We start from the raw sequence: 24,459 nt of genomic DNA on the forward strand, positions 1-24,459 counted from the left end.
CTGGCATCAATGATGACATATATGAGATTTCCCTGTGAGTTTTTGGCCTGCTTCCACAGGGGCTCTGTGCATATTTTGTTGCTACATCTATAAATTGTCGACCTAATTTTGAAGGGGGGCTCCATCACACACTCCAGGGGGCCGTCAATCCCAACATTCTCGTTACGGAAATGATTGGTAAAAAACATGGCTACACCATTTTTTTGCGAGAACTCCTTACAATTTTCTAAATACGTTGAAACTTGCCGCAAAGAATCAATAACGGAGTTCCTATTAGCACAATTTTTTATATTTTTCGCCTAAACAATTTCTTGCTTTACGTGTGCCCGGAGTTTGTGTATATTGGTGTTGGGAGGAATGATGTATGTCACAATAGAGTTGGGATAGACAACTACTCCATTGTCCAGCTCTTGCAGCTGCTGCTGGAATTCGAAATAGTCGAAAAATGTCTTGTTTTCGATTCTTTGGTTTGTTCTGTTCCGGTTGTGTGCCGCCATCTTGTCTCCTTGCTGACAGTCCTGGCAAGATAAGAAATAATAGTCCTTGTACTGGTTTACTGAGCACCTATTTATATCTTAGATAAAAATATATTAGTTAAGGACACAATGAATAATGATAAAGGTATGGGAAGGGAACTAACAAGGGAAAACAAGGAATTATCAGGTGATGAAGGTAATACTGAAGGTGTTGAAGATAATACTGAAGGTGTTGAAGGTAATACTGAAGGTGTTGAAGGTAATACTGAAGGTGTTAAAGGTAATAATGAAGGTGTTGAAGGTAATACTGAAGGTAATACTGAAGGTGCTGAAGGTAATACTGAAGGTAATACTGAAGGTGTTGAAGATAATACTGAAGGTGTTGAAGGTAATACTGAAGGTGTTGAAGGTAATACTGAAGGTGTTAAAGGTAATAATGAAGGTGTTGAAGGTAATACTGAAGGTAATACTGAAGGTGCTGAAGGTAATACTGAAGGTAATACTGAAGGTGTTGAAGATAATACTGAAGGTGATGAAGGTAATACTGAAGGTGTTGAAGATAATACTGAAGGTGTTGAAGGTAATACTGAAGGTGTTGAAGGTACTACTGAAGGTGTTGAAGATAATACTGAAGGTGTTGAAGGTACTACTGAAGGTGTTGAAGATAATACTGAAGGTGTTGAAGATAATACTGAAGGTAATACTGAAGGTGTTGAAGATAATACAGAAGGTGTTGAAGATAATACTGAAGGTGTTGAAGATAATACTGAAGGTGTTGAAGGTAATACTGAAGGTGTTGAAGATAATACTGAAGGTAATACTGAAGGTGATGAAGGTAATACTGAAGGTGTTGAAGATAATACTGAAGGTAATACAGAAGGTGTTGAAGGTAATACTGAAGGTGCTGAAGGTAATACTAAAGGTGATGAAGGTAATACTGAAGGTGTTGAAGGTAATACTGAAGGTGTTGAAGATAATACTGAAGGTGTTGAAGATAATACTGAAGGTAATACTGAAGGTGTTGAAGGTAATACTGAAGGTGCTGAAGGTAATACTGAAGGTGTTGAAGGTAATACTGAAGGTGTTGAAGATAATACTGAAGGTGTTGAAGGTAATGCTGAAGGTGTTGAAGGTAATACTGAAGGTGTTGAAGGAAATAATGGTGTTGAAGGTAATACTGAAGGTGCTGAAGGTAATACTGAAGGTGTTGAAGATAATACTGAAGGTGATGAAGGTAATACTGAAGGTGTTGAAGATAATACTGAAGGTGTTGAAGGTAATACTGAAGGTGTTGAAGGTAATACTGAAGGTGTTGAAGCTAATACTGAAGGTGTTGAAGGTAATACTGAAGGTGTTGAAGGTAATACTGAAGGTGTTGAAGGCAATACTGAAGGTGTTGAAGATAATACTGAAGGTGTTGAAGGTAATGCTGAAGGAGTTGAAGGTAATACTGAAGGTGTTGAAGATAATACTGAAGGTGTTGAAGGTAATACTGAAGGTGTTGAAGGTAATACTGAAGGTGTTGAAGGTAATACTGAAGGTGTTGAAGATAATACTGAAGGTGTTGAAGGTAATACTGAAAGTGCTGAAGGTAATACTGAATGTGCTGAAGGTAATACTGAAGGTGATGAAGGTAATACTGAAGGTAATACTGAAGGTGTTGAAGATAATACTGAAGGTGTTGAAGGTAATACTGAAGGTGTTGAAGGTAATACTGAAGGTGTTAAAGGTAATAATGAAGGTGTTGAAGGTAATACTGAAGGTAATACTGAAGGTGCTGAAGGTAATACTGAAGGTAATACTGAAGGTGTTGAAGATAATACTGAAGGTGATGAAGGTAATACTGAAGGTGTTGAAGATAATACTGAAGGTGTTGAAGGTAATACTGAAGGTGTTGAAGGTACTACTGAAGGTGTTGAAGATAATACTGAAGGTGTTGAAGGTACTACTGAAGGTGTTGAAGATAATACTGAAGGTGTTGAAGATAATACTGAAGGTAATACTGAAGGTGTTGAAGATAATACAGAAGGTGTTGAAGATAATACTGAAGGTGTTGAAGATAATACTGAAGGTGTTGAAGGTAATACTGAAGGTGTTGAAGATAATACTGAAGGTAATACTGAAGGTGATGAAGGTAATACTGAAGGTGTTGAAGATAATACTGAAGGTAATACAGAAGGTGTTGAAGGTAATACTGAAGGTGCTGAAGGTAATACTAAAGGTGATGAAGGTAATACTGAAGGTGTTGAAGGTAATACTGAAGGTGTTGAAGATAATACTGAAGGTGTTGAAGATAATACTGAAGGTAATACTGAAGGTGTTGAAGGTAATACTGAAGGTGCTGAAGGTAATACTGAAGGTGTTGAAGGTAATACTGAAGGTGTTGAAGATAATACTGAAGGTGTTGAAGGTAATGCTGAAGGTGTTGAAGGTAATACTGAAGGTGTTGAAGGAAATAATGGTGTTGAAGGTAATACTGAAGGTGCTGAAGGTAATACTGAAGGTGTTGAAGATAATACTGAAGGTGATGAAGGTAATACTGAAGGTGTTGAAGATAATACTGAAGGTGTTGAAGGTAATACTGAAGGTGTTGAAGGTAATACTGAAGGTGTTGAAGCTAATACTGAAGGTGTTGAAGGTAATACTGAAGGTGTTGAAGGTAATACTGAAGGTGTTGAAGGCAATACTGAAGGTGTTGAAGATAATACTGAAGGTGTTGAAGGTAATGCTGAAGGAGTTGAAGGTAATACTGAAGGTGTTGAAGATAATACTGAAGGTGTTGAAGGTAATACTGAAGGTGTTGAAGGTAATACTGAAGGTGTTGAAGGTAATACTGAAGGTGTTGAAGATAATACTGAAGGTGTTGAAGGTAATACTGAAAGTGCTGAAGGTAATACTGAATGTGCTGAAGGTAATACTGAAGGTGATGAAGGTAATACTGAAGGTGTTGAAGGTAATACTGAAGGTGTTGAAGATAATACTGAAGGTGTTGAAGATAATACTGAAGGTGTTGAAGATAATACTGAAGGTGTTGAAGGTAATACTGAAGATGTTGAAGGTAATACTGAAGGTGTTGAAGATAATACTGAGGGTGTTGAAGATAATACTGACGGTGTTGAAGGTAATACTGAAGGTAATACTGAAGGTAATACTGAAGGTGTTGAAGGTAATACTGAAGGTGATGAAGGTAATACTGAAGGTGTTGAAGATAATACTGAAGGTGTTGAAGGTAATACTGAAGGTGTTGAAGCTAATACTGAAGGTGTTGAAGCTAATACTGAAGGTGTTGAAGGTAATACTGAAGGTGTTGAAGGTAATACTGAAGGTGTTGAAGGCAATACTGAAGGTGTTGAAGATAATACTGAAGGTGTTGAAGGTAATGCTGAAGGAGTTGAAGGTAATACTGAAGGTGTTGAAGATAGTACTGAAGGTGTTAAAGGTAATACTGAAGGTGTTGAAGGTAATACTGAAGGTGTTGAAGGTAATACTGAAGGTGTTGAAGATAATACTGAAGGTGTTGAAGGTAATACTGAAAGTGCTGAAGGTAATACTGAATGTGCTGAAGGTAATACTGAAGGTGATGAAGGTAATACTGAAGGTGTTGAAGGTAATACTGAAGGTGTTGAAGATAATACTGAAGGTGTTGAAGATAATACTGAAGGTGTTGAAGATAATACTGAAGGTGTTGAAGGTAATACTGAAGATGTTGAAGGTAATACTGAAGGTGTTGAAGATAATACTGAGGGTGTTGAAGATAATACTGACGGTGTTGAAGGTAATACTGAAGGTAATACTGAAGGTAATACTGAAGGTGTTGAAGGTAATACTGAAGGTGCTGAAGGTAATACTGAAGGTGTTGAAGGAAATACTGAAGGTGTTGAAAGTAATACTGAAGATGTTGAAGGTAATACTGAAGGTGTTGAAGATAATACTGAGGGTGTTGAAGATAATACTGACGGTGTTGAAGGTAATACTGAAGGTGTTGAAGGTAATACTGAAGGTGTTGAAGGTAATACTGAAGGTGCTGAAGGTAATACTGAAGGTGCTGAAGGTAATACTGAAGGTGTTGAAGGTAATACTGAAGGTGTTGAAGATAATACTGAAGGTGTTGAAGGTAATGCTGAAGGTGTTTAAGGTAATACTGAAGGTGTTGAAGGAAATAATGGTGTTGAAGGTAATACTGAAGGTGCTGAAGGTAATACTGAAGGTGTTGAAGATAATACTGAAGGTGATGAAGGTAATACTGAAGGTGTTAAAGATAATACTGAAGGTGTTGAAGGTAATACTGAAGGTGTTGAAGGTAATACTGAAGGTGTTGAAGCTAATACTGAAGGTGTTGAAGGTAATACTGAAGGTGTTGAAGGTAATACTGAAGGTGTTGAAGGCAATACTGAAGGTGTTGAAGATAATACTGAAGGTGTTGAAGGTAATGCTGAAGGAGTTGAAGGTAATACTGCAGGTGTTGAAGATAATACTGAAGGTGTTGAAGGTAATACTGAAGGTGTTGAAGGTAATACTGAAGGTGTTGAAGGTAATACTGAAGGTGTTGAAGATAATACTGAAGGTGTTGAAGGTAATACTGAAAGTGCTGAAGGTAATACTGAATGTGCTGAAGGTAATACTGATGGTGATGAAGGTAATACTGAAGGTGTTGAAGGTAATACTGAAGGTGTTGAAGATAATACTGAAGGTGTTGAAGATAATACTGAAGGTGTTGAAGATAATACTGAAGGTGTTGAAGGTAATACTGAAGGTGTTGAAGGTAATACTGAAGGTGTTGAAGGTAATACTGAAGGTGTTGAAGGTAATACTGAAGGTAATACTGAAGGTGTTGAAGGTAATACTGAAGGTGTTGAAGGTAATACTGAAGGTGTTGAAAGTAATACTGAAGATGTTGAAGGTAATACTGAAGGTGTTGAAGATAATACTGAGGGTGTTGAAGATAATACTGACGGTGTTGAAGGTAATACTGAAGGTGTTGAAGGTAATACTGAAGGTGTTGAAGGTAATACTGAAGGTGTTGAAGGTAATACTGAAGGTGTTGAAGGTAATACTGAAGGTAATACTGAAGGTGTTGAAGGTAATACTGAAGGTGTTGAAGATAATACTGAAGGTGTTGAAGATAATACTGAAGGTGTTGAAGATAATACTGAAGGTGTTGAAGGAAATACTGAAGATGTTGAAGGTAATACTGAAGGTGTTGAAGATAATGCTGAGGGTGTTGAAGATAATACTGACGGTGTTGAAGGTAATACTGAAGGTAATACTGAAGGTAATACTGAAGGTGTTGAAGGTAATACTGAAGGTGCTGAAGGTAATACTGAAGGTGTTGAAGGAAATACTGAAGGTGTTGAAAGTAATACTGAAGATGTTGAAGGTAATACTGAAGGTGTTGAAGATAATACTGAGGGTGTTGAAGATAATACTGACGGTGTTGAAGGTAATACTGAAGGTGTTGAAGGTAATACTGAAGGTGTTGAAGGTAATACTGAAGGTGTTGAAGGTAATACTGAAGGTGTTGAAGGTAATACTGAAGGTAATACTGAAGGTGTTGAAGGTAATACTGAAGGTGTTGAAGGTAATACTGAAGGTAATACTGAAGGTGTTGAAGGTAATACTGAAGGTAATACTGAAGGTGTTGAAGGTAATACTGAAGTTGTTGAAGGTAATACTGAAGGTAATACTGAAGGTGTTGAAGGTAATACTGAAGGTGTTGAAGGTAATACTGAAGGTAATACTGAAGGTGTTGAAGGTAATACTGAAGGTGTTGAAGGTAATACTGAAGGTGTTGAAGGTGTTGAAGGTAATACTGAAGGTGTTGAAGATAATACTGAAGGTGTTGAAGGTAATACTGAAGGTGTTGAAGATAATACTGAAGGTGTTGAAGGTAATAATGAAGGTGTTGAAGATAATACTGAAGGTGTTGAAGGTAATACTGAAGGTGTTGAAGATAATACTGAAGGTGTTGAAGGTAATACTGAAGGTGCTGAAGGTAATACTGAAGTTGTTGAAGGTAATACTGAAGGTGTTGAAGATAATACTGAAGGTAATACTGAAGGTGTTGAAGGTAATAATGAAGGTGTTGAAGGTAATACTGAAGGTATTGAAGATAATACTGAAGGTGTTGAAGATAATACTGAAGGTGTTGAAGGTAATACTGAAGGTGTTGAAGGTAATACTGAAGGTGTTGAAGGTAATACTGAAGGTGTTGAAGATAATACTGAAGGTGTTGAAGATAATACTGAAAGTGTTGAAGATAATACTGAAGGTGCTGAAGGTAATACTGAAGGTGTTGAAGGTAATACTGAAGTTGTTGAAGGTAATACTGAAGGTGTTGAAGGTAATACTGAAGGTGTTGAAGATAATACTGAAGGTGTTGAAGATAATATTGAAGGTGTTGAAGGTAATACTGAAGGTGTTGAAGGTAATACTGAAGGTAATACTGAAGGTGTTGAAGGTAATACTGAAGGTAATACTGAAGGTAATACTGAAGGTAATACTGAAGGTGTTGAAGGTAATACTGAAGGTGTTGAAGGTAATACTGAAGGTGTTGAAGGTAATACTGAAGGTGTTGAAGATAATACTGAAGGTGTTAAAGGTAATACTGAAGGTGTTGAAGGTAATACTGAAGGTGTTGAAGGTAATACTGAAGGTAATACTGAAGGTGTTGAAGGTAATACTGAAGGTGATGAAGGTAATACTGAAGGTGTTGAAGGTAATACTGAAGGTGTTGAAGGTAGTACTGAAGGTGTTGAAGGTAATACTGAAGGTGTTGAAGGTAATACTGAAGGTGTTGAAGGTAATACTGAAGGTAATACTGAAGGTGTTGAAGGAAATACTGAAGGTGTTGAAGGTAATACTGAAGGTGTTGAAGATAATACTGAAGGTAATACTGAAGGTGTTGAAGGTAATACTGAAGGTGTTGAAGGTAATACTGAAGGTGTTGAAGGTAATACTGAAGATGTTGAAGGTAATACTGAAGGTGTTGAAGATAATACTGAGGGTGTTGAAGATAATACTGACGGTGTTGAAGGTAATACTGAAGGTAATACTGAAGGTAATACTGAAGGTGTTGAAGGTAATACTGAAGGTGCTGAAGGTAATACTGAAGGTGTTGAAGGAAATACTGAAGGTGTTGAAAGTAATACTGAAGATGTTGAAGGTAATACTGAAGGTATTGAAGATAATACTGAGGGTGTTGAAGATAATACTGAAGGTGTTGAAGGTAATACTGAAGGTGTTGAAGGTAATACTGAAGGTGTTGAAGGTAATACTGAAGGTAATACTGAAGGTGTTGAAGGTAATACTGAAGGTGTTGAAGGTAATACTGAAGGTAATACTGAAGGTGTTGAAGGTAATACTGAAGGTAATACTGAAGGTGTTGAAGGTAATACTGAAGGTGTTGAAGGTAATACTGAAGGTAATACAGAAGGTGTTGAAGGTAATACTGAAGGTGTTGAAGGTAATACTGAAGGTAATACTGAAGGTGTTGAAGGTAATACTGAAGGTGTTGAAGGTAATACTGAAGGTGTTGAAGGTAATACTGAAGGTAATACTGAAGGTGTTGTAGGTAATACTGAAGGTGTTGAAGATAATACTGAGGGTGTTGAAGATAATACTGACGGTGTTGAAGGTAATACTGAAGGTGTTGAAGGTAATACTGAAGGTGTTGAAGGTAATACTGAAGGTGTTGAAGGTAATACTGAAGGTGTTGAAGGTAATACTGAAGGTAATACTGAAGGTGTTGAAGGTAATACTGAAGGTGTTGAAGGTAATACTGAAGGTAATACAGAAGGTGTTGAAGGTAATACTGAAGGTGTTGAAGGTAATACTGAAGGTAATACTGAAGGTGTTGAAGGTAATACTGAAGGTGCTGAAGGTAATACTGAAGGTGTTGAAGGAAATACTGAAGGTGTTGAAAGTAATACTGAAGATGTTGAAGGTAATACTGAAGGTGTTGAAGATAATACTGAGGGTGTTGAAGATAATACTGACGGTGTTGAAGGTAATACTGAAGGTGTTGAAGGTAATACTGAAGGTGTTGAAGGTAATACTGAAGGTGTTGAAGGTAATACTGAAGGTGTTGAAGGTAATACTGAAGGTAATACTGAAGGTGTTGAAGGTAATACTGAAGGTGTTGAAGGTAATACTGAAGGTAATACTGAAGGTGTTGAAGGTAATACTGAAGGTAATACTGAAGGTGTTGAAGGTAATACTGAAGGTGTTGAAGGTAATACTGAAGGTAATACTGAAGGTGTTGAAGGTAATACTGAAGGTGTTGAAGGTAATACTGAAGGTAATACTGAAGGTGTTGAAGGTAATACTGAAGGTGTTGAAGGTAATACTGAAGGTGTTGAAGGTGTTGAAGGTAATACTGAAGGTGTTGAAGATAATACTGAAGGTGTTGAAGGTAATACTGAAGGTGTTGAAGATAATACTGAAGGTGTTGAAGGTAATACTGAAGGTGTTGAAGATAATACTGAAGGTGTTGAAGGTAATACTGAAGGTGTGGAAGATAATACTGAAGGTGTTGAAGGTAATACTGAAGGTGCTGAAGGTAATACTGAAGTTGTTGAAGGTAATACTGAAGGTGTTGAAGATAATACTGAAGGTAATACTGAAGGTGTTGAAGGTAATAATGAAGGTGTTGAAGGTAATACTGAAGGTATTGAAGATAATACTGAAGGTGTTGAAGATAATACTGAAGGTGTTGAAGGTAATACTGAAGGTGTTGAAGGTAATACTGAAGGTGTTGAAGGTAATACTGAAGGTGTTGAAGATAATACTGAAGGTGTTGAAGATAATACTGAAAGTGTTGAAGATAATACTGAAGGTGCTGAAGGTAATACTGAAGGTGTTGAAGGTAATACTGAAGTTGTTGAAGGTAATACTGAAGGTGTTGAAGGTAATACTGAAGGTGTTGAAGATAATACTGAAGGTGTTGAAGATAATATTGAAGGTGTTGAAGGTAATACTGAAGGTGTTGAAGGTAATACTGAAGGTAATACTGAAGGTGTTGAAGGTAATACTGAAGGTAATACTGAAGGTAATACTGAAGGTAATACTGAAGGTGTTGAAGGTAATACTGAAGGTGTTGAAGGTAATACTGAAGGTGTTGAAGGTAATACTGAAGGTGTTGAAGATAATACTGAAGGTAATACTGAAGGTGTTGAAGGTAATACTGAAGGTGTTGAAGGTAATACTGAAGGTGTTGAAGGTAATACTGAAGATGTTGAAGGTAATACTGAAGGTGTTGAAGATAATACTGAGGGTGTTGAAGATAATACTGACGGTGTTGAAGGTAATACTGAAGGTAATACTGAAGGTAATACTGAAGGTGTTGAAGGTAATACTGAAGGTGCTGAAGGTAATACTGAAGGTGTTGAAGGAAATACTGAAGGTGTTGAAAGTAATACTGAAGATGTTGAAGGTAATACTGAAGGTGTTGAAGATAATACTGAGGGTGTTGAAGATAATACTGACGGTGTTGAAGGTAATACTGAAGGTGTTGAAGGTAATACTGAAGGTGTTGAAGGTAATACTGAAGGTGTTGAAGGTTATACTGAAGGTGTTGAAGGTAATACTGAAGGTAATACTGAAGGTGTTGAAGGTAATACTGAAGGTGTTGAAGGTAATACTGAAGGTAATACTGAAGGTGTTGAAGGTAATACTGAAGGTAATACTGAAGGTGTTGAAGGTAATACTGAAGGTGTTGAAGGTAATACTGAAGGTAATACAGAAGGTGTTGAAGATAATACTGAAGGTGTTGAAGGTAATACTGAAGGTAATACTGAAGGTGTTGAAGGTAATACTGAAGGTGTTGAAGGTAATACTGAAGGTGTTGAAGGTAATACTGAAGGTAATACTGAAGGTGTTGTAGGTAATACTGAAGGTGTTGAAGATAATACTGAAGGTGTTGAAGGTAATACTGAAGGTGTTGAAGATAATACTGAAGGTGTTGAAGGTAATACTGAAGGTGTTGAAGATAATACTGAAGGTGTTGAAGGTAATACTGAAGGTGTTGAAGATAATACTGAAGGTGGTGAAGGTAATACTGAAGGTGCTGAAGGTAATACTGAAGTTGTTGAAGGTAATACTGAAGGTGTTGAAGATAATACTGAAGGTAATACTGAAGGTGTTGAAGGTAATAATGAAGGTGTTGAAGGTAATACTGAAGGTATTGAAGATAATACTGAAGGTGTTGAAGATAATACTGAAGGTGTTGAAGGTAATACTGAAGGTGTTGAAGGTAATACTGAAGGTGTTGAAGGTAATACTGAAGGTGTTGAAGGTAATACTGAAGGTAATACTGAAGGTGTTGAAGGTAATACTGAAGGTGTTGAAGGTAATACTGAAGGTAATACTGAAGGTGTTGAAGGTAATACTGAAGGTGTTGAAGATAATACTGAAGGTGTTGAAGATAATACTGAAGGTGTTGAAGATAATACTGAAGGTGTTGAAGGTAATACTGAAGATGTTGAAGGTAATACTGAAGGTGTTGAAGATAATGCTGAGGGTGTTGAAGATAATACTGACGGTGTTGAAGGTAATACTGAAGGTAATACTGAAGGTAATACTGAAGGTGTTGAAGGTAATACTGAAGGTGCTGAAGGTAATACTGAAGGTGTTAAAGGAAATACTGAAGGTGTTGAAAGTAACACTGAAGATGTTGAAGGTAATACTGAAGGTGTTGAAGATAATACTGAGGGTGTTGAAGATAATACTGACGGTGTTGAAGGTAATACTGAAGGTGTTGAAGGTAATACTGAAGGTGTTGAAGGTAATACTGAAGGTGTTGAAGGTAATACTGAAGGTGTTGAAGGTAATACTGAAGGAGTTGAAGGTAATACTGAAGGTAATACTGAAGGTGTTGAAGGTAATACTGAAGGTGTTGAAGGTAATACTGAAGGTAATACTGAAGGTGTTGAAGGTAATACTGAAGGTAATACTGAAGGTGTTGAAGGTAATACTGAAGGTGTTGAAGGTAATACTGAAGGTAATACTGAAGGTGTTGAAGGTAATACTGAAGGTGTTGAAGGTAATACTGAAGGTAATACTGAAGGTGTTGAAGGTAATACTGAAGGTGTTGAAGGTAATACTGAAGGTGTTGAAGGTAATACTGAAGGTGTTGAAGGTGTTGAAGGTAATACTGAAGGTGTTGAAGATAATACTGAAGGTGTTGAAGGTAATACTGAAGGTGTTGAAGATAATACTGAAGGTGTTGAAGGTAATACTGAAGGTGTTGAAGATAATACTGAAGGTGTTGAAGGTAATACTGAAGGTGCTGAAGGTAATACTGAAGTTGTTGAAGGTAATACTGAAGGTGTTGAAGATAATACTGAAGGTAATACTGAAGGTGTTGAAGGTAATAATGAAGGTGTTGAAGGTAATACTGAAGGTATTGAAGATAATACTGAAGGTGTTGAAGATAATACTGAAGGTGTTGAAGGTAATACTGAAGGTGTTGAAGGTAATACTGAAGGTGTTGAAGGTAATACTGAAGGTGTTGAAGATAATACTGAAGGTGTTGAAGATAATACTGAAAGTGTTGAAGATAATACTGAAGGTGCTGAAGGTAATACTGAAGGTGTTGAAGGTAATACTGAAGTTGTTGAAGGTAATACTGAAGGTGTTGAAGGTAATACTGAAGGTGTTGAAGATAATACTGAAGGTGTTGAAGATAATATTGAAGGTGTTGAAGGTAATACTGAAGGTGTTGAAGGTAATACTGAAGGTAATACTGAAGGTGTTGAAGGTAATACTGAAGGTAATACTGAAGGTAATACTGAAGGTAATACTGAAGGTGTTGAAGGTAATACTGAAGGTGTTGAAGGTAATACTGAAGGTGTTGAAGGTAATACTGAAGGTGTTGAAGATAATACTGAAGGTGTTAAAGGTAATACTGAAGGTGTTGAAGGTAATACTGAAGGTGTTGAAGGTAATACTGAAGGTAATACTGAAGGTGTTGAAGGTAATACTGAAGGTGATGAAGGTAATACTGAAGGTGTTGAAGGTAATACTGAAGGTGTTGAAGGTAGTACTGAAGGTGTTGAAGGTAATACTGAAGGTGTTGAAGGTAATACTGAAGGTGTTGAAGGTAATACTGAAGGTAATACTGAAGGTGTTGAAGGAAATACTGAAGGTGTTGAAGATAATACTGAAGGTGTTGAAGGTAATACTGAAGGTGTTGAAGATAATACTGAAGGTAATACTGAAGGTGTTGAAGGTAATACTGAAGGTGTTGAAGGTAATACTGAAGGTGTTGAAGGTAATACTGAAGATGTTGAAGGTAATACTGAAGGTGTTGAAGATAATACTGAGGGTGTTGAAGATAATACTGACGGTGTTGAAGGTAATACTGAAGGTAATACTGAAGGTAATACTGAAGGTGTTGAAGGTAATACTGAAGGTGCTGAAGGTAATACTGAAGGTGTTGAAGGAAATACTGAAGGTGTTGAAAGTAATACTGAAGATGTTGAAGGTAATACTGAAGGTGTTGAAGATAATACTGAGGGTGTTGAAGATAATACTGACGGTGTTGAAGGTAATACTGAAGGTGTTGAAGGTAATACTGAAGGTGTTGAAGGTAATACTGAAGGTGTTGAAGGTAATACTGAAGGTGTTGAAGGTAATACTGAAGGTAATACTGAAGGTGTTGAAGGTAATACTGAAGGTGTTGAAGGTAATACTGAAGGTAATACTGAAGGTGTTGAAGGTAATACTGAAGGTAATACTGAAGGTGTAGAAGGTAATACTGAAGGTGTTGAAGGTAATACTGAAGGTAATACAGAAGGTGTTGAAGGTAATACTGAAGGTGTTGAAGGTAATACTGAAGGTAATACTGAAGGTGTTGAAGGTAATACTGAAGGTGTTGAAGGTAATACTGAAGGTGTTGAAGGTAATACTGAAGGTAATACTGAAGGTGTTGTAGGTAATACTGAAGGTGTTGAAGATAATACTGAAGGTGTTGAAGGTAATACTGAAGGTGTTGAAGATAATACTGAAGGTGTTGAAGGTAATACTGAAGGTGTTGAAGATAATACTGAAGGTGTTGAAGGTAATACTGAAGGTGTTGAAGATAATACTGAAGGTGGTGAAGGTAATACTGAAGGTGCTGAAGGTAATACTGAAGTTGTTGAAGGTAATACTGAAGGTGTTGAAGATAATACTGAAGGTAATACTGAAGGTGTTGAAGGTAATAATGAAGGTGTTGAAGGTAATACTGAAGGTATTGAAGATAATACTGAAGGTGTTGAAGATAATACTGAAGGTGTTGAAGGTAATACTGAAGGTGTTGAAGGTAATACTGAAGGTGTTGAAGGTAATACTGAAGGTGTTGAAGGTAATACTGAAGGTAATACTGAAGGTGTTGAAGGTAATACTGAAGGTGTTGAAGGTAATACTGAAGGTAATACTCAAGGTGTTGAAGGTAATACTGAAGGTGTTGAAGATAATACTGAAGGTGTTGAAGATAATACTGAAGGTGTTGAAGATAATACTGAAGGTGTTGAAGGTAATACTGAAGATGTTGAAGGTAATACTGAAGGTGTTGAAGATAATGCTGAGGGTGTTGAAGATAATACTGACGGTGTTGAAGGTAATACTGAAGGTAATACTGAAGGTAATACTGATGGTGTTGAAGGTAATACTGAAGGTGCTGAAGGTAATACTGAAGGTGTTGAAGGAAATACTGAAGGTGTTGAAAGTAATACTGAAGATGTTGAAGGTAATACTGAAGGTGTTGAAGATAATACTGAGGGTGTTGAAGATAATACTGACGGTGTTGAAGGTAATACTGAAGGTGTTGAAGGTAATACTGAAGGTGTTGAAGGTAATACTGAAGGTGTTGAAGGTAATACTGAAGGTGTTGAAGGTAATACTGAAGGTAATACTGAAGGTGTTGAAGGTAATACTGAAGGTGTTGAAGGTAATACTGAAGGTGTTGAAGGTAATACTGAAGGTAATACTGAAGGTGTTGAAGGTAATACTGAAGGTGTTTAAGGTAATACTGAAGGTAATACTGAAGGTGTTGAAGGTAATACTGAAGGTGTTGAAGGTAATACTGAAGGTGTTGAAGGTGTTGAAGGTAATACTGAAGGTGTTGAAGATAATACTGAAGGTGTTGAAGGTAATACTGAAGGTGTTGAAGATAATACTGAAGGTGTTGAAGGTAATACTGAAGGTGTTGAAGATAATACTGAAGGTGTTGAAGGTAATACTGAAGGTGTTGAAGATAATACTGAAGGTGTTGAAGGTAATACTGAAGGTGCTGAAGGTAATACTGAAGTTGTTGAAGGTAATACTGAAGGTGTTGAAGATAATACTGAAGGTAATACTGAAGGTGTTGAAGGTAATAATGAAGGTGTTGAAGGTAATACTGAAGGTATTGAAGATAATACTGAAGGTGTTGAAGATAATACTGAAGGTGTTGAAGGTAATACTGAAGGTGTTGAAGGTAATACTGAAGGTGTTGAAGGTAATACTAAAGGTGTTGAAGATAATACTGAAGGTGTTGAAGATAATACTGAAGGTGTTGAAGATAATACTGAAGGTGCTGAAGGTAATACTGAAGGTGTTGAAGGTAATACTGAAGTTGTTGAAGGTAATACTGAAGGTGTTGAAGGTAATACTGAAGGTGTTGAAGATAATACTGAAGGTGTTGAAGATAATATTGAAGGTGTTGAAGGTAATACTGAAGGTGTTGAAGGTAATACTGAAGGTAATACTGAAGGTGTTGAAGGTAATACTGAAGGTAATACTGAAGGTAATACTGAAGGTAATACTGAAGGTGTTGAAGGTAATACTGAAGGTGTTGAAGGTAATACTGAAGGTGTTGAAGGTAATACTGAAGGTGTTGAAGATAATACTGAAGGTGTTGAAGGTAATACTGAAGGTGTTGAAGGTAATACTGAAGGTGTTGAAGGTAATACTGAAGGTAATACTGAAGGTGTTGAAGGTAATACTGAAGGTGATGAAGGTAATACTGAAGGTGTTGAAGGTAATACTGAAGGTGTTGAAGGTAGTACTGAAGGTGTTGAAGGTAATACTGAAGGTGTTGAAGGTAATACTGAAGGTGTTGAAGGTAATACTGAAGGTAATACTGAAGGTGTTGAAGAAAATACTGAAGGTGTTGAAGATAATACTGAAGGTGTTGAAGGTAATACTGAAGGTGTTGAAGATAATACTGAAGGTGTTAAAGGTAATACTGAAGGTAATACTGAAGGTGTTGAAGGTAATACTGAAGGTGTTGAAGGTAATACTGAAGGTGTTGAAGGTAATACTGAAGGTGTTGAAGATAATACTGAAGGTGTTAAAGGTAATACTGAAGGTGTTGAAGGTAATACTGAAGGTGTTGAAGGTAATACTGAAGGTAATACTGAAGGTGTTGAAGGTAATACTGAAGGTGATGAAGGTAATACTGAAGGTGTTGAAGGTAATACTGAAAGTGTTGAAGGTAGTACTGAAGGTGTTGAAGGTAATACTGAAGGTGTTGAAGGTAATACTGAAGGTGTTGAAGGTAATACTGAAGGTAATACTGAAGGTGTTGAAGGAAATACTGAAGGTGTTGAAGATAATACTGAAGGTGTTGAAGGTAATACTGAAGGTGTTGAAGATAATACTGAAGGTAATACTGAAGGTGTTGAAGGTAATACTGAAGGTGTTGAAGGTAATACTGAAGGTGTTGAAGGTAATACTGAAGATGTTGAAGGTAATACTGAAGGTGTTGAAGATAATACTGAGGGTGTTGAAGATAATACTGACGGTGTTGAAGGTAATACTGAAGGTAATACTGAAGGTAATACTGAAGGTGTTGAAGGTAATACTGAAGGTGCTGAAGGTAATACTGAAGGTGTTGAAGGAAATACTGAAGGTGTTGAAAGTAATACTGAAGATGTTGAAGGTAATACTGAAGGTGTTGAAGATAATACTGAGGGTGTTGAAGATAATACTGACGGTGTTGAAGGTAATACTGAAGGTGTTGAAGGTAATACTGAAGGTGTTGAAGGTAATACTGAAGGTGTTGAAGGTAATACTGAAGGTGTTGAAGGTAATACTGAAGGTAATACTGAAGGTGTTGAAGGTAATACTGAAGGTGTTGAAGGTAATACTGAAGGTAATACTGAAGGTGTTGAAGGTAATACTGAAGGTAATACTGAAGGTGTAGAAGGTAATACTGAAGGTGTTGAAGGTAATACTGAAGGTAATACAGAAGGTGTTGAAGGTAATACTGAAGGTGTTGAAGGTAATACTGAAGGTAATACTGAAGGTGTTGAAGGTAATACTGAAGGTGTTGAAGGTAATACTGAAGGTGTTGAAGGTAATACTGAAGGTAATACTGAAGGTGTTGTAGGTAATACTGAAGGTGTTGAAGATAATACTGAAGGTGTTGAAGGTAATACTGAAGGTGTTGAAGATAATACTGAAGGTGTTGAAGGTAATACTGAAGGTGTTGAAGATAATACTGAAGGTGTTGAAGGTAATACTGAAGGTGTTGAAGATAATACTGAAGGTGGTGAAGGTAATACTGAAGGTGCTGAAGGTAATACTGAAGTTGTTGAAGGTAATACTGAAGGTGTTGAAGATAATACTGAAGGTAATACTGAAGGTGTTGAAGGTAATAATGAAGGTGTTGAAGGTAATACTGAAGGTATTGAAGATAATACTGAAGGTGTTGAAGATAATACTGAAGGTGTTGAAGGTAATACTGAAGGTGTTGAAGGTAATACTGAAGGTGTTGAAGGTAATACTGAAGGTGTTGAAGGTAATACTGAAGGTAATACTGAAGGTGTTGAAGGTAATACTGAAGGTGTTGAAGGTAATACTGAAGGTAGTACTGAAGGTGTTGAAGGTAATACTGAAGGTGTTGAAGATAATACTGAAGGTGTTGAAGATAATACTGAAGGTGTTGAAGATAATACTGAAGGTGTTGAAGGTAATACTGAAGATGTTGAAGGTAATACTGAAGGTGTTGAAGATAATGCTGAGGGTGTTGAAGATAATACTGACGGTGTTGAAGGTAATACTGAAGGTAATACTGAAGGTAATACTGAAGGTGTTGAAGGTAATACTGAAGGTGCTGAAGGTAATACTGAAGGTGTTGAAGGAAATACTGAAGGTGTTGAAAGTAATACTGAAGATGTTGAAGGTAATACTGAAGGTGTTGAAGATAATACTGAGGGTGTTGAAGATAATACTGACGGTGTTGAAGGTAATACTGAAGGTGTTGAAGGTAATACTGAAGGTGTTGAAGGTAATACTGAAGGTGTTGAAGGTAATACTGAAGGTGTTGAAGGTAATACTGAAGGTAATACTGAAGGTGTTGAAGGTAATACTGAAGGTGTTGAAGGTAATACTGAAGGTGTTGAAGGTAATACTGAAGGTAATACAGAAGGTGTTGAAGGTAATACTGAAGGTAATACTGAAGGTGTTGAAGGTAATACTGAAGGTGTTGAAGGTAATACTGAAGGTAATACTGAAGGTGTTGAAGGTAATACTGAAGGTGTTGAAGGTAATACTGAAGGTAATACTGAAGGTGTTGAAGGTAATACTGAAGGTGTTGAAGGTAATACTGAAGGTGTTGAAGGTGTTGAAGGTAATACTGAAGGTGTTGAAGATAATACTGAAGGTGTTGAAGGTAATACTGAAGGTGTTGAAGATAATACTGAAGGTGTTGAAGGTAATACTGAAGGTGTTGAAGATAATACTGAAGGTGTTGAAGGTAATACTGAAGGTGTTGAAGATAATACTGAAGGTGTTGAAGGTAATACTGAAGGTGCTGAAGGTAATACTGAAGTTGTTGAAGGTAATACTGAAGGTGTTGAAGATAATACTGAAGGTAATACTGAAGGTGTTGAAGGTAATAATGAAGGTGTTGAAGGTAATACTGAAGGTATTGAAGATAATACTGAAGGTGTTGAAGATAATACTGAAGGTGTTGAAGGTAATACTGAAGGTGTTGAAGGTAATACTGAAGGTGTTGAAGGTAATACTAAGGTGTTGAAGATAATACTGAAGGTGTTGAAGATAATACTGAAGGTGTTGAAGATAATACTGAAGGTGCTGAAGGTAATACTGAAGGTGTTGAAGGTAATACTGAAGTTGTTGAAGGTAATACTGAAGGTGTTGAAGGTAATACTGAAGGTGTTGAAGATAATACTGAAGGTGTTGAAGATAATATTGAAGGTGTTGAAGGTAATACTGAAGGTGTTGAAGGTAATACTGAAGGTAATACTGAAGGTGTTGAAGGTAATACTGAAGGTAATACTGAAGGTAATACTGAAGGTAATACTGAAGGTAATACTGAAGGTGTTGAAGGTAATACTGAAGGTGTTGAAGGTAATACTGAAGGTGTTGAAGGTAATACTGAAGGTGTTGAAGATAATACTGAAGGTGTTGAAGGTAATACTGAAGGTGTTGAAGGTAATACTGAAGGTGTTGAAGGTAATACTGAAGGTAATACTGAAGGTGTTGAAGGTAATACTGAAGGTGATGAAGGTAATACTGAAGGTGTTGAAGGTAATACTGAAGGTGTTGAAGGTAGTACTGAAGGTGTTGAAGGTAATACTGAAGGTGTTGAAGGTAATACTGAAGGTGTTGAAGGTAATACTGAAGGTAATACTGAAGGTGTTGAAGGAAATACTGAAGGTGTTGAAGATAATACTGAAGGTGTTGAAGGTAATACTGAAGGTGTTGAAGATAATACTGAAGGTAATACTGAAGGTGTTGAAGGTAATACTGAAGGTGTTGAAGGTAATACTGAAGGTGTTGAAGGTAATACTGAAGATGTTGAAGGTAATACTGAAGGTGTTGAAGATAATACTGAGGGTGTTGAAGATAATACTGACGGTGTTGAAGGTAATACTGAAGGTAATACTGAAGGTAATACTGAAGGTAATACTGAAGATGCTGAAGGTAATACTGAAGGTGTTGAAGGAAATACTGAAGGTGTTGAAAGTAATACTGAAGATGTTGAAGGTAATACTGAAGGTGTTGAAGATAATACTGAGGGTGTTGAAGATAATACTGACGGTGTTGAAGGTAATACTGAAGGTGTTGAAGGTAATACTGAAGGTGTTGAAGGTAATACTGAAGGTGTTGAAGGTAATACTGAAGGTGTTGAAGGTAATACTGAAGGTAATACTGAAGGTGTTGAAGGTAATACTGAAGGTGTTGAAGGTAATACTGAAGGTAATACTGAAGGTGTTGAAGGTAATACTGAAGGTAATACTGAAGGTGTTGAAGGTAATACTGAAGGTGTTGAAGGTAATACTGAAGGTAATACAGAAGGTGTTGAAGGTAATACTGAAGGTGTTGAAGGTAATACTGAAGGTAATACTGAAGGTGTTGAAGGTAATACTGAAGGTGTTGAAGGTAATACTGAAGGTGTTGAAGGTAATACTGAAGGTAATACTGAAGGTGTTGTAGGTAATACTGAAGGTGTTGAAGATAATACTGAAGGTGTTGAAGGTAATACTGAAGGTGTTGAAGATAATACTGAAGGTGTTGAAGGTAATACTGAAGGTGTTGAAGATAATACTGAAGGTGTTGAAGGTAATACTGAAGGTGTTGAAGATAATACTGAAGGTGGTGAAGGTAATACTGAAGGTGCTGAAGGTAATACTGAAGTTGTTGAAGGTAATACTGAAGGTGTTGAAGATAATACTGAAGGTAATACTGAAGGTGTTGAAGGTAATAATGAAGGTGTTGAAGGTAATACTGAAGGTATTGAAGATAATACTGAAGGTGTTGAAGATAATACTGAAGGTGTTGAAGGTAATACTGAAGGTGTTGAAGGTAATACTGAAGGTGTTGAAGGTAATACTGAAGGTGTTGAAGATAATACTGAAGGTGTTGAAGATAATACTGAAGGTGTTGAAGATAATACTGAAGGTGCTGAAGGTAATACTGAAGGTGTTGAAGGTAATACTGAAGGTGTTGAAGGTAATACTGAAGGTGTTGAAGGTAATACTGAAGGTGTTGAAGATAATACTGAAGGTGTTGAAGATAATATTGAAGGTGTTGAAGGTAATACTGAAGGTGTTGAAGGTAATACTGAAGGTAATACTGAAGGTGTTGAAGGTAATACTGAAGGTAATACTGAAGGTAATACTGAAGGTAATACTGAAGGTGTTGAAGGTAATACTGAAGGTGTTGAAGGTAATACTGAAGGTGTTGAAGGTAATACTGAAGGTGTTGAAGATAATACTGAAGGTGTTGAAGGTAATACTGAAGGTGTTGAAGGTAATACTGAAGGTGTTGAAGGTAATACTGAAGGTAATACTGAAGGTGTTGTAGGTAATACTGAAGGTGATGAAGGTAATACTGAAGGTGTTGAAGGTAATACTGAAGGTGTTGAAGGTAGTACTGAAGGTGTTGAAGGTAATACTGAAGGTGTTGAAGGTAATACTGAAGGTGTTGAAAGTAATACTGAAGGTAATACTGAAGGTGTTGAAGGAAATACTGAAGGTGTTGAAGATAATACTGAAGGTGTTGAAGGTAATACTGAAGGTGTTGAAGATAATACTGAAGGTAATACTGAAGGTGTTGAAGGTAATACTGAAGGTAATACTGAAGGTGTTGAAGGTAATACTGAAGGTGATGAAGGTAATACTGAAGATGTTGAAGGTAATACTGAATCTGTTGAAGATAATACTGAAGGTGATACTGTAGACAATACTAGAGACAATACTGATTATATATTTAGTGTTGGGGATTTAGAACTATATTATGTGCTGAAGACCTGGAGGGCCAGGAAGGTGTGCTGGGAGGGCCAGCGAGGTCCTGGGGGGTCCTGGGAGGTGCTGGGAGGTGCTGGGGGGTCCAGAGAGGTCCTGCGAGGTCCAGGGAGGTCCTGCGAGGTCCAGGGAGGGGTGCGGAGAGGTGTTGGGAGGCCCAACGAAGTCCAGGGAGGTGCTTGTGGGGTCCGGGGAGATGCTGGGAGGTGCTGGAAGATGCTGAAAGGTCCGGGAAGGTACTGGGAGGTCCGGGAAGGTGCTGAGAGATCCAGGGAGATGCTGTTTGGTCCGGAGAGGTACTGGGAGCTGCTGGGTGGTCCAGGAAGGTGCTGGGTGGTCCAGGAAGGTGCTGGGTGGTCCAGGGAGATGCCGGGAGGTCCAGGGAGGTGATTGGAGGTCCAGGAAGGTGCTGAGAGGTCCAGGGAGGGGCTAGGAGGTCCAGGAAGGTGCTGGGAGGTCCAGGGAGGTTCTGGAAGATCCAGGGAGGTGCTGGGAGGTCCAGGGAGGTACTGGGAGATCCAGGAAAGTGCTGGGAGATACAGGGAGGTGCTGGGAGATACAGGAAAGTGCTGGGAGATACAGGGAGGTGCTGGAAGGTGCTATGAGGTCCGGGGAGGTGCTGGGTGATCCAGGAAGATGCTGTGAGGTCACGGGAGGTGCTATGAGGTCCGGGGAGGTGCTGGGTGGTTCAGGGAGGTGCTGAGGGGATCCAGGGAGGTACAGGGGGAGTCCGGGTAGATGCTAGGAGGTCCAAGGAGGTCCAGGGAGGTGCTAGGAGGTCCAGGAGTTACTAGGAGGTGCTGCGAGGTCCGGGGAGGGGCTGACAGGTGCTGGAAGATGCTGAGAAGTCCAGGAAGGGACTGGAAGGTGCTGGGAGGTTAAGGAAGTTACTGGAAAGTGCTGGGAGGTCAGGAAGTTACTGGGAGCTGCTGGGAGGTCCGGGGAGGTGCTGAGAGGTGCTGGAAGATGTGGAGTGGTCCGGAAAGGAACTGAGAGGTCCAGGGAGGTTCTGGGATGTCCAGGGAGGTGCTTTGAGGTCCGGGGAGGTGCTATGAGGTCCGGGGAGGTGCTGGGAGGCGTGCTGGAGGTGCTACGACACACCCCAACAGTGTTGGGTTGTTTCGTAGTCAACAGTGTTGGGTTCTGTCATAGCCAACAGTGTTGGGTTGTTTCGTAGTCAACAGTGTTGGGTTCTGTCATAGTCAACAGTGTTGGGTTGTGTCGTAGTCAACAGTGTTGGGTTGTGTAGTAGCCAACAGTGTTGGGTTGTGTAGTAGACAACAGTGTTGGGTTGTGTCGTAGCCAACAGTGTTGGGTTGTGTCGTAGCCAACAGTGCAGGGTTGTGTCGAAGTCAACAGTGTTGGGTTCTGTCATAGTCAACAGTGTTGGGTTGTGTCGTAGCCAACAGTGTTGGGTTGTGTCGTAGCCAACAGTGTTGGGTTGTGTCGTAGCCAACAGTGTTGGGTTGTGTCGTAGTCAACAGTGCTGGGTTGTGTCGTAGTCAACAGTGTTGGGTTGTGTCGTAGCCAACAGTGTTGGGTTGTGTCGTAGCCAACAGTGTTGGGTTGTGTCGTAGCCAACAGTGTTGGGTTGTGTCGTAGCCAACAGTGTTGGGTTGTGTCGTAGCCAACAGTGTTGGGTTGTGTCGTAGCCAACAGTGTTAGGTTGTGTCGTAGCCAACAGTGCTGGGTTGTGTCGTAGTCAACAGTGTTGGGTTGTGTCGTAGCCAACAGTGTAGGGTTGTGTCGTAGTCAACAGTGTTGGGTTGTGTCGTAGTCAAGAGTGTTGGGTTGTGTCATAGCCAACAGTGTTGGTATGTGTCGTAGCCAACAGTGTTGCTATGTGCCGTAGCCAACAGTGTTGGGTTGTGTCGTAGCCAACAGTGTTGGGTTGTGTCGTAGCCAACAGTGTTGGGTTGTGTCGTAGCCAACAGTGTTGGGTTGTGTCGTAGTCAACAGTGTTGGGTTGTGTCGTAGCCAACAGTGTTGGGTTGTGTCGTAGCCAACAGTGTTGGGTTGTGTCGTAGCCAACAGTGTTGGGTTGTGTCGTAGCCAACAGTGTTGGGTTGTGTCGTAGTCAACAGTGTTGGGTTGTGTCGTAGCCAACAGTGTAGGGTTGTGTCGTAGTCAACAGTGTTGGGTTGTGTCGTAGCCAACAGTGTAGGGTTGTGTCGTAGTCAGCAGTGTTGGGTTGTGTCGTAGTCAACAGTGTTGGGTTGTGTCGTAGCCAACAGTGTTGGGTTGTGGCATAGCCAACAGTGTTGGGTTGTGTCGTAGTCAGCAGTGTTGGGTTGTGTCGTAGTCAACAGTGTTGGGTTGTGTCGTAGCCAACAGTGTAGGGTTGTGTCGTATTCAACAGTGTTGGTATGTGTCGTAGTCAACAGTGTTGCTATGTGCCGTAGCCAACAGTCTAGGGTTGTGTCGTAGCCAACAGTGTTGGGTTGTGTTGTAGCCAACAGTGTTGGGTTGTGTCGTAGCCAACAGTGTTGGGTTGTGTCGTATTCAACAGTGTTGGTATGTGTCGTAGTCAACAGTGTTGGGTTGTGTCGTAGCCAACAGTCTAGGGTTGTGTCGTAACCAACAGTGTTGGGTTGTGTTGTAGCCAACAGTGTTGGGTTGTGTCGTAGCCAACAGTGTTGGGTTGTGTTGTAGCCAACTGTGTTGGGTTGTGTCGTAGTCAACAGTGTTGGTATGTGTTGTAGCCAATAGTGTTGGTATGTGTCGTAGTCAACAGTGTTGCTATGTGCCGTAGCCAACAGTCTAAGGTTGTGTCGTAGTCAACAGTGTTGGTATGTGTTGTAGCCAACAGTGTTGGGTTGTGTCGTAGTCAACAGTGTAGGGTTGTGTCGTAGCCAACAGTGTAGGGTTGTGTCGTAGCCAGCAGTGTTGGGTTGTGTCGTAGTCAACAGTGTAGGGTTGTGTCGTAGCCAACAGTGTTGGTATGTGTCGTAGCCAACAGTGTTGGGTTGTGTCGTAGCCAACAGTGTTGGGTTGTGGCGCAGCCAACAGTGTTGGGTTGTAGCGTAGCCAACAGTGTTGGGTTGTGGCGTAGCCAACAGTGTTGGGTTGTGGCGTAGCCAACAGTGTTGCGTTGCGTTGTAGTAAATAAATAAATAAATAAATGTTTATTCAGGTAAGGTACATACATACAAGAGATATTTACAAAAATTGATAGATTTATAGATAGAGCTAGTACATACAGTGCCTAAAGCCACTATTACGCAATGCGTTTCAGGCAGAAAAAACTT

At 38.9% G+C, this 24,459-nt stretch overlaps 1 protein-coding gene across 1 annotated transcript in view; it reads left to right on the plus strand.

Annotated features, from left to right (window-relative positions):
• Positions 1–605: 605 nt before the first annotated feature.
• The window catches only part of LOC138369125 (uncharacterized), a 68,283-nt gene continuing 44,429 nt past the window's right edge, over positions 606–24,459 (plus strand). Inside the window, exons 1-20 of the mRNA XM_069332068.1 lie at positions 606–972; positions 1,837–1,983; positions 2,134–2,271; positions 3,136–3,282; positions 3,790–3,957; positions 4,288–4,443; positions 4,840–4,986; positions 5,293–5,439; positions 5,590–5,724; positions 5,770–5,916; positions 7,546–7,701; positions 8,326–8,481; positions 9,814–9,969; positions 11,059–11,214; positions 12,865–13,020; positions 14,119–14,265; positions 15,859–16,005; positions 16,285–16,440; positions 17,530–17,685; positions 19,368–19,514. Coding sequence (XP_069188169.1) covers positions 606–972; positions 1,837–1,983; positions 2,134–2,271; positions 3,136–3,282; positions 3,790–3,957; positions 4,288–4,443; positions 4,840–4,986; positions 5,293–5,439; positions 5,590–5,724; positions 5,770–5,916; positions 7,546–7,701; positions 8,326–8,481; positions 9,814–9,969; positions 11,059–11,214; positions 12,865–13,020; positions 14,119–14,265; positions 15,859–16,005; positions 16,285–16,440; positions 17,530–17,685; positions 19,368–19,514 — 3,232 coding nt within the window. The remainder of the gene's footprint in view (positions 973–1,836; positions 1,984–2,133; positions 2,272–3,135; positions 3,283–3,789; positions 3,958–4,287; positions 4,444–4,839; positions 4,987–5,292; positions 5,440–5,589; positions 5,725–5,769; positions 5,917–7,545; positions 7,702–8,325; positions 8,482–9,813; positions 9,970–11,058; positions 11,215–12,864; positions 13,021–14,118; positions 14,266–15,858; positions 16,006–16,284; positions 16,441–17,529; positions 17,686–19,367; positions 19,515–24,459) is intronic.

This window comes from Procambarus clarkii, chromosome 3, assembly GCF_040958095.1.
Source record: "Procambarus clarkii isolate CNS0578487 chromosome 3, FALCON_Pclarkii_2.0, whole genome shotgun sequence".
Classification (NCBI taxonomy): domain Eukaryota; kingdom Metazoa; phylum Arthropoda; class Malacostraca; order Decapoda; family Cambaridae; genus Procambarus; species Procambarus clarkii.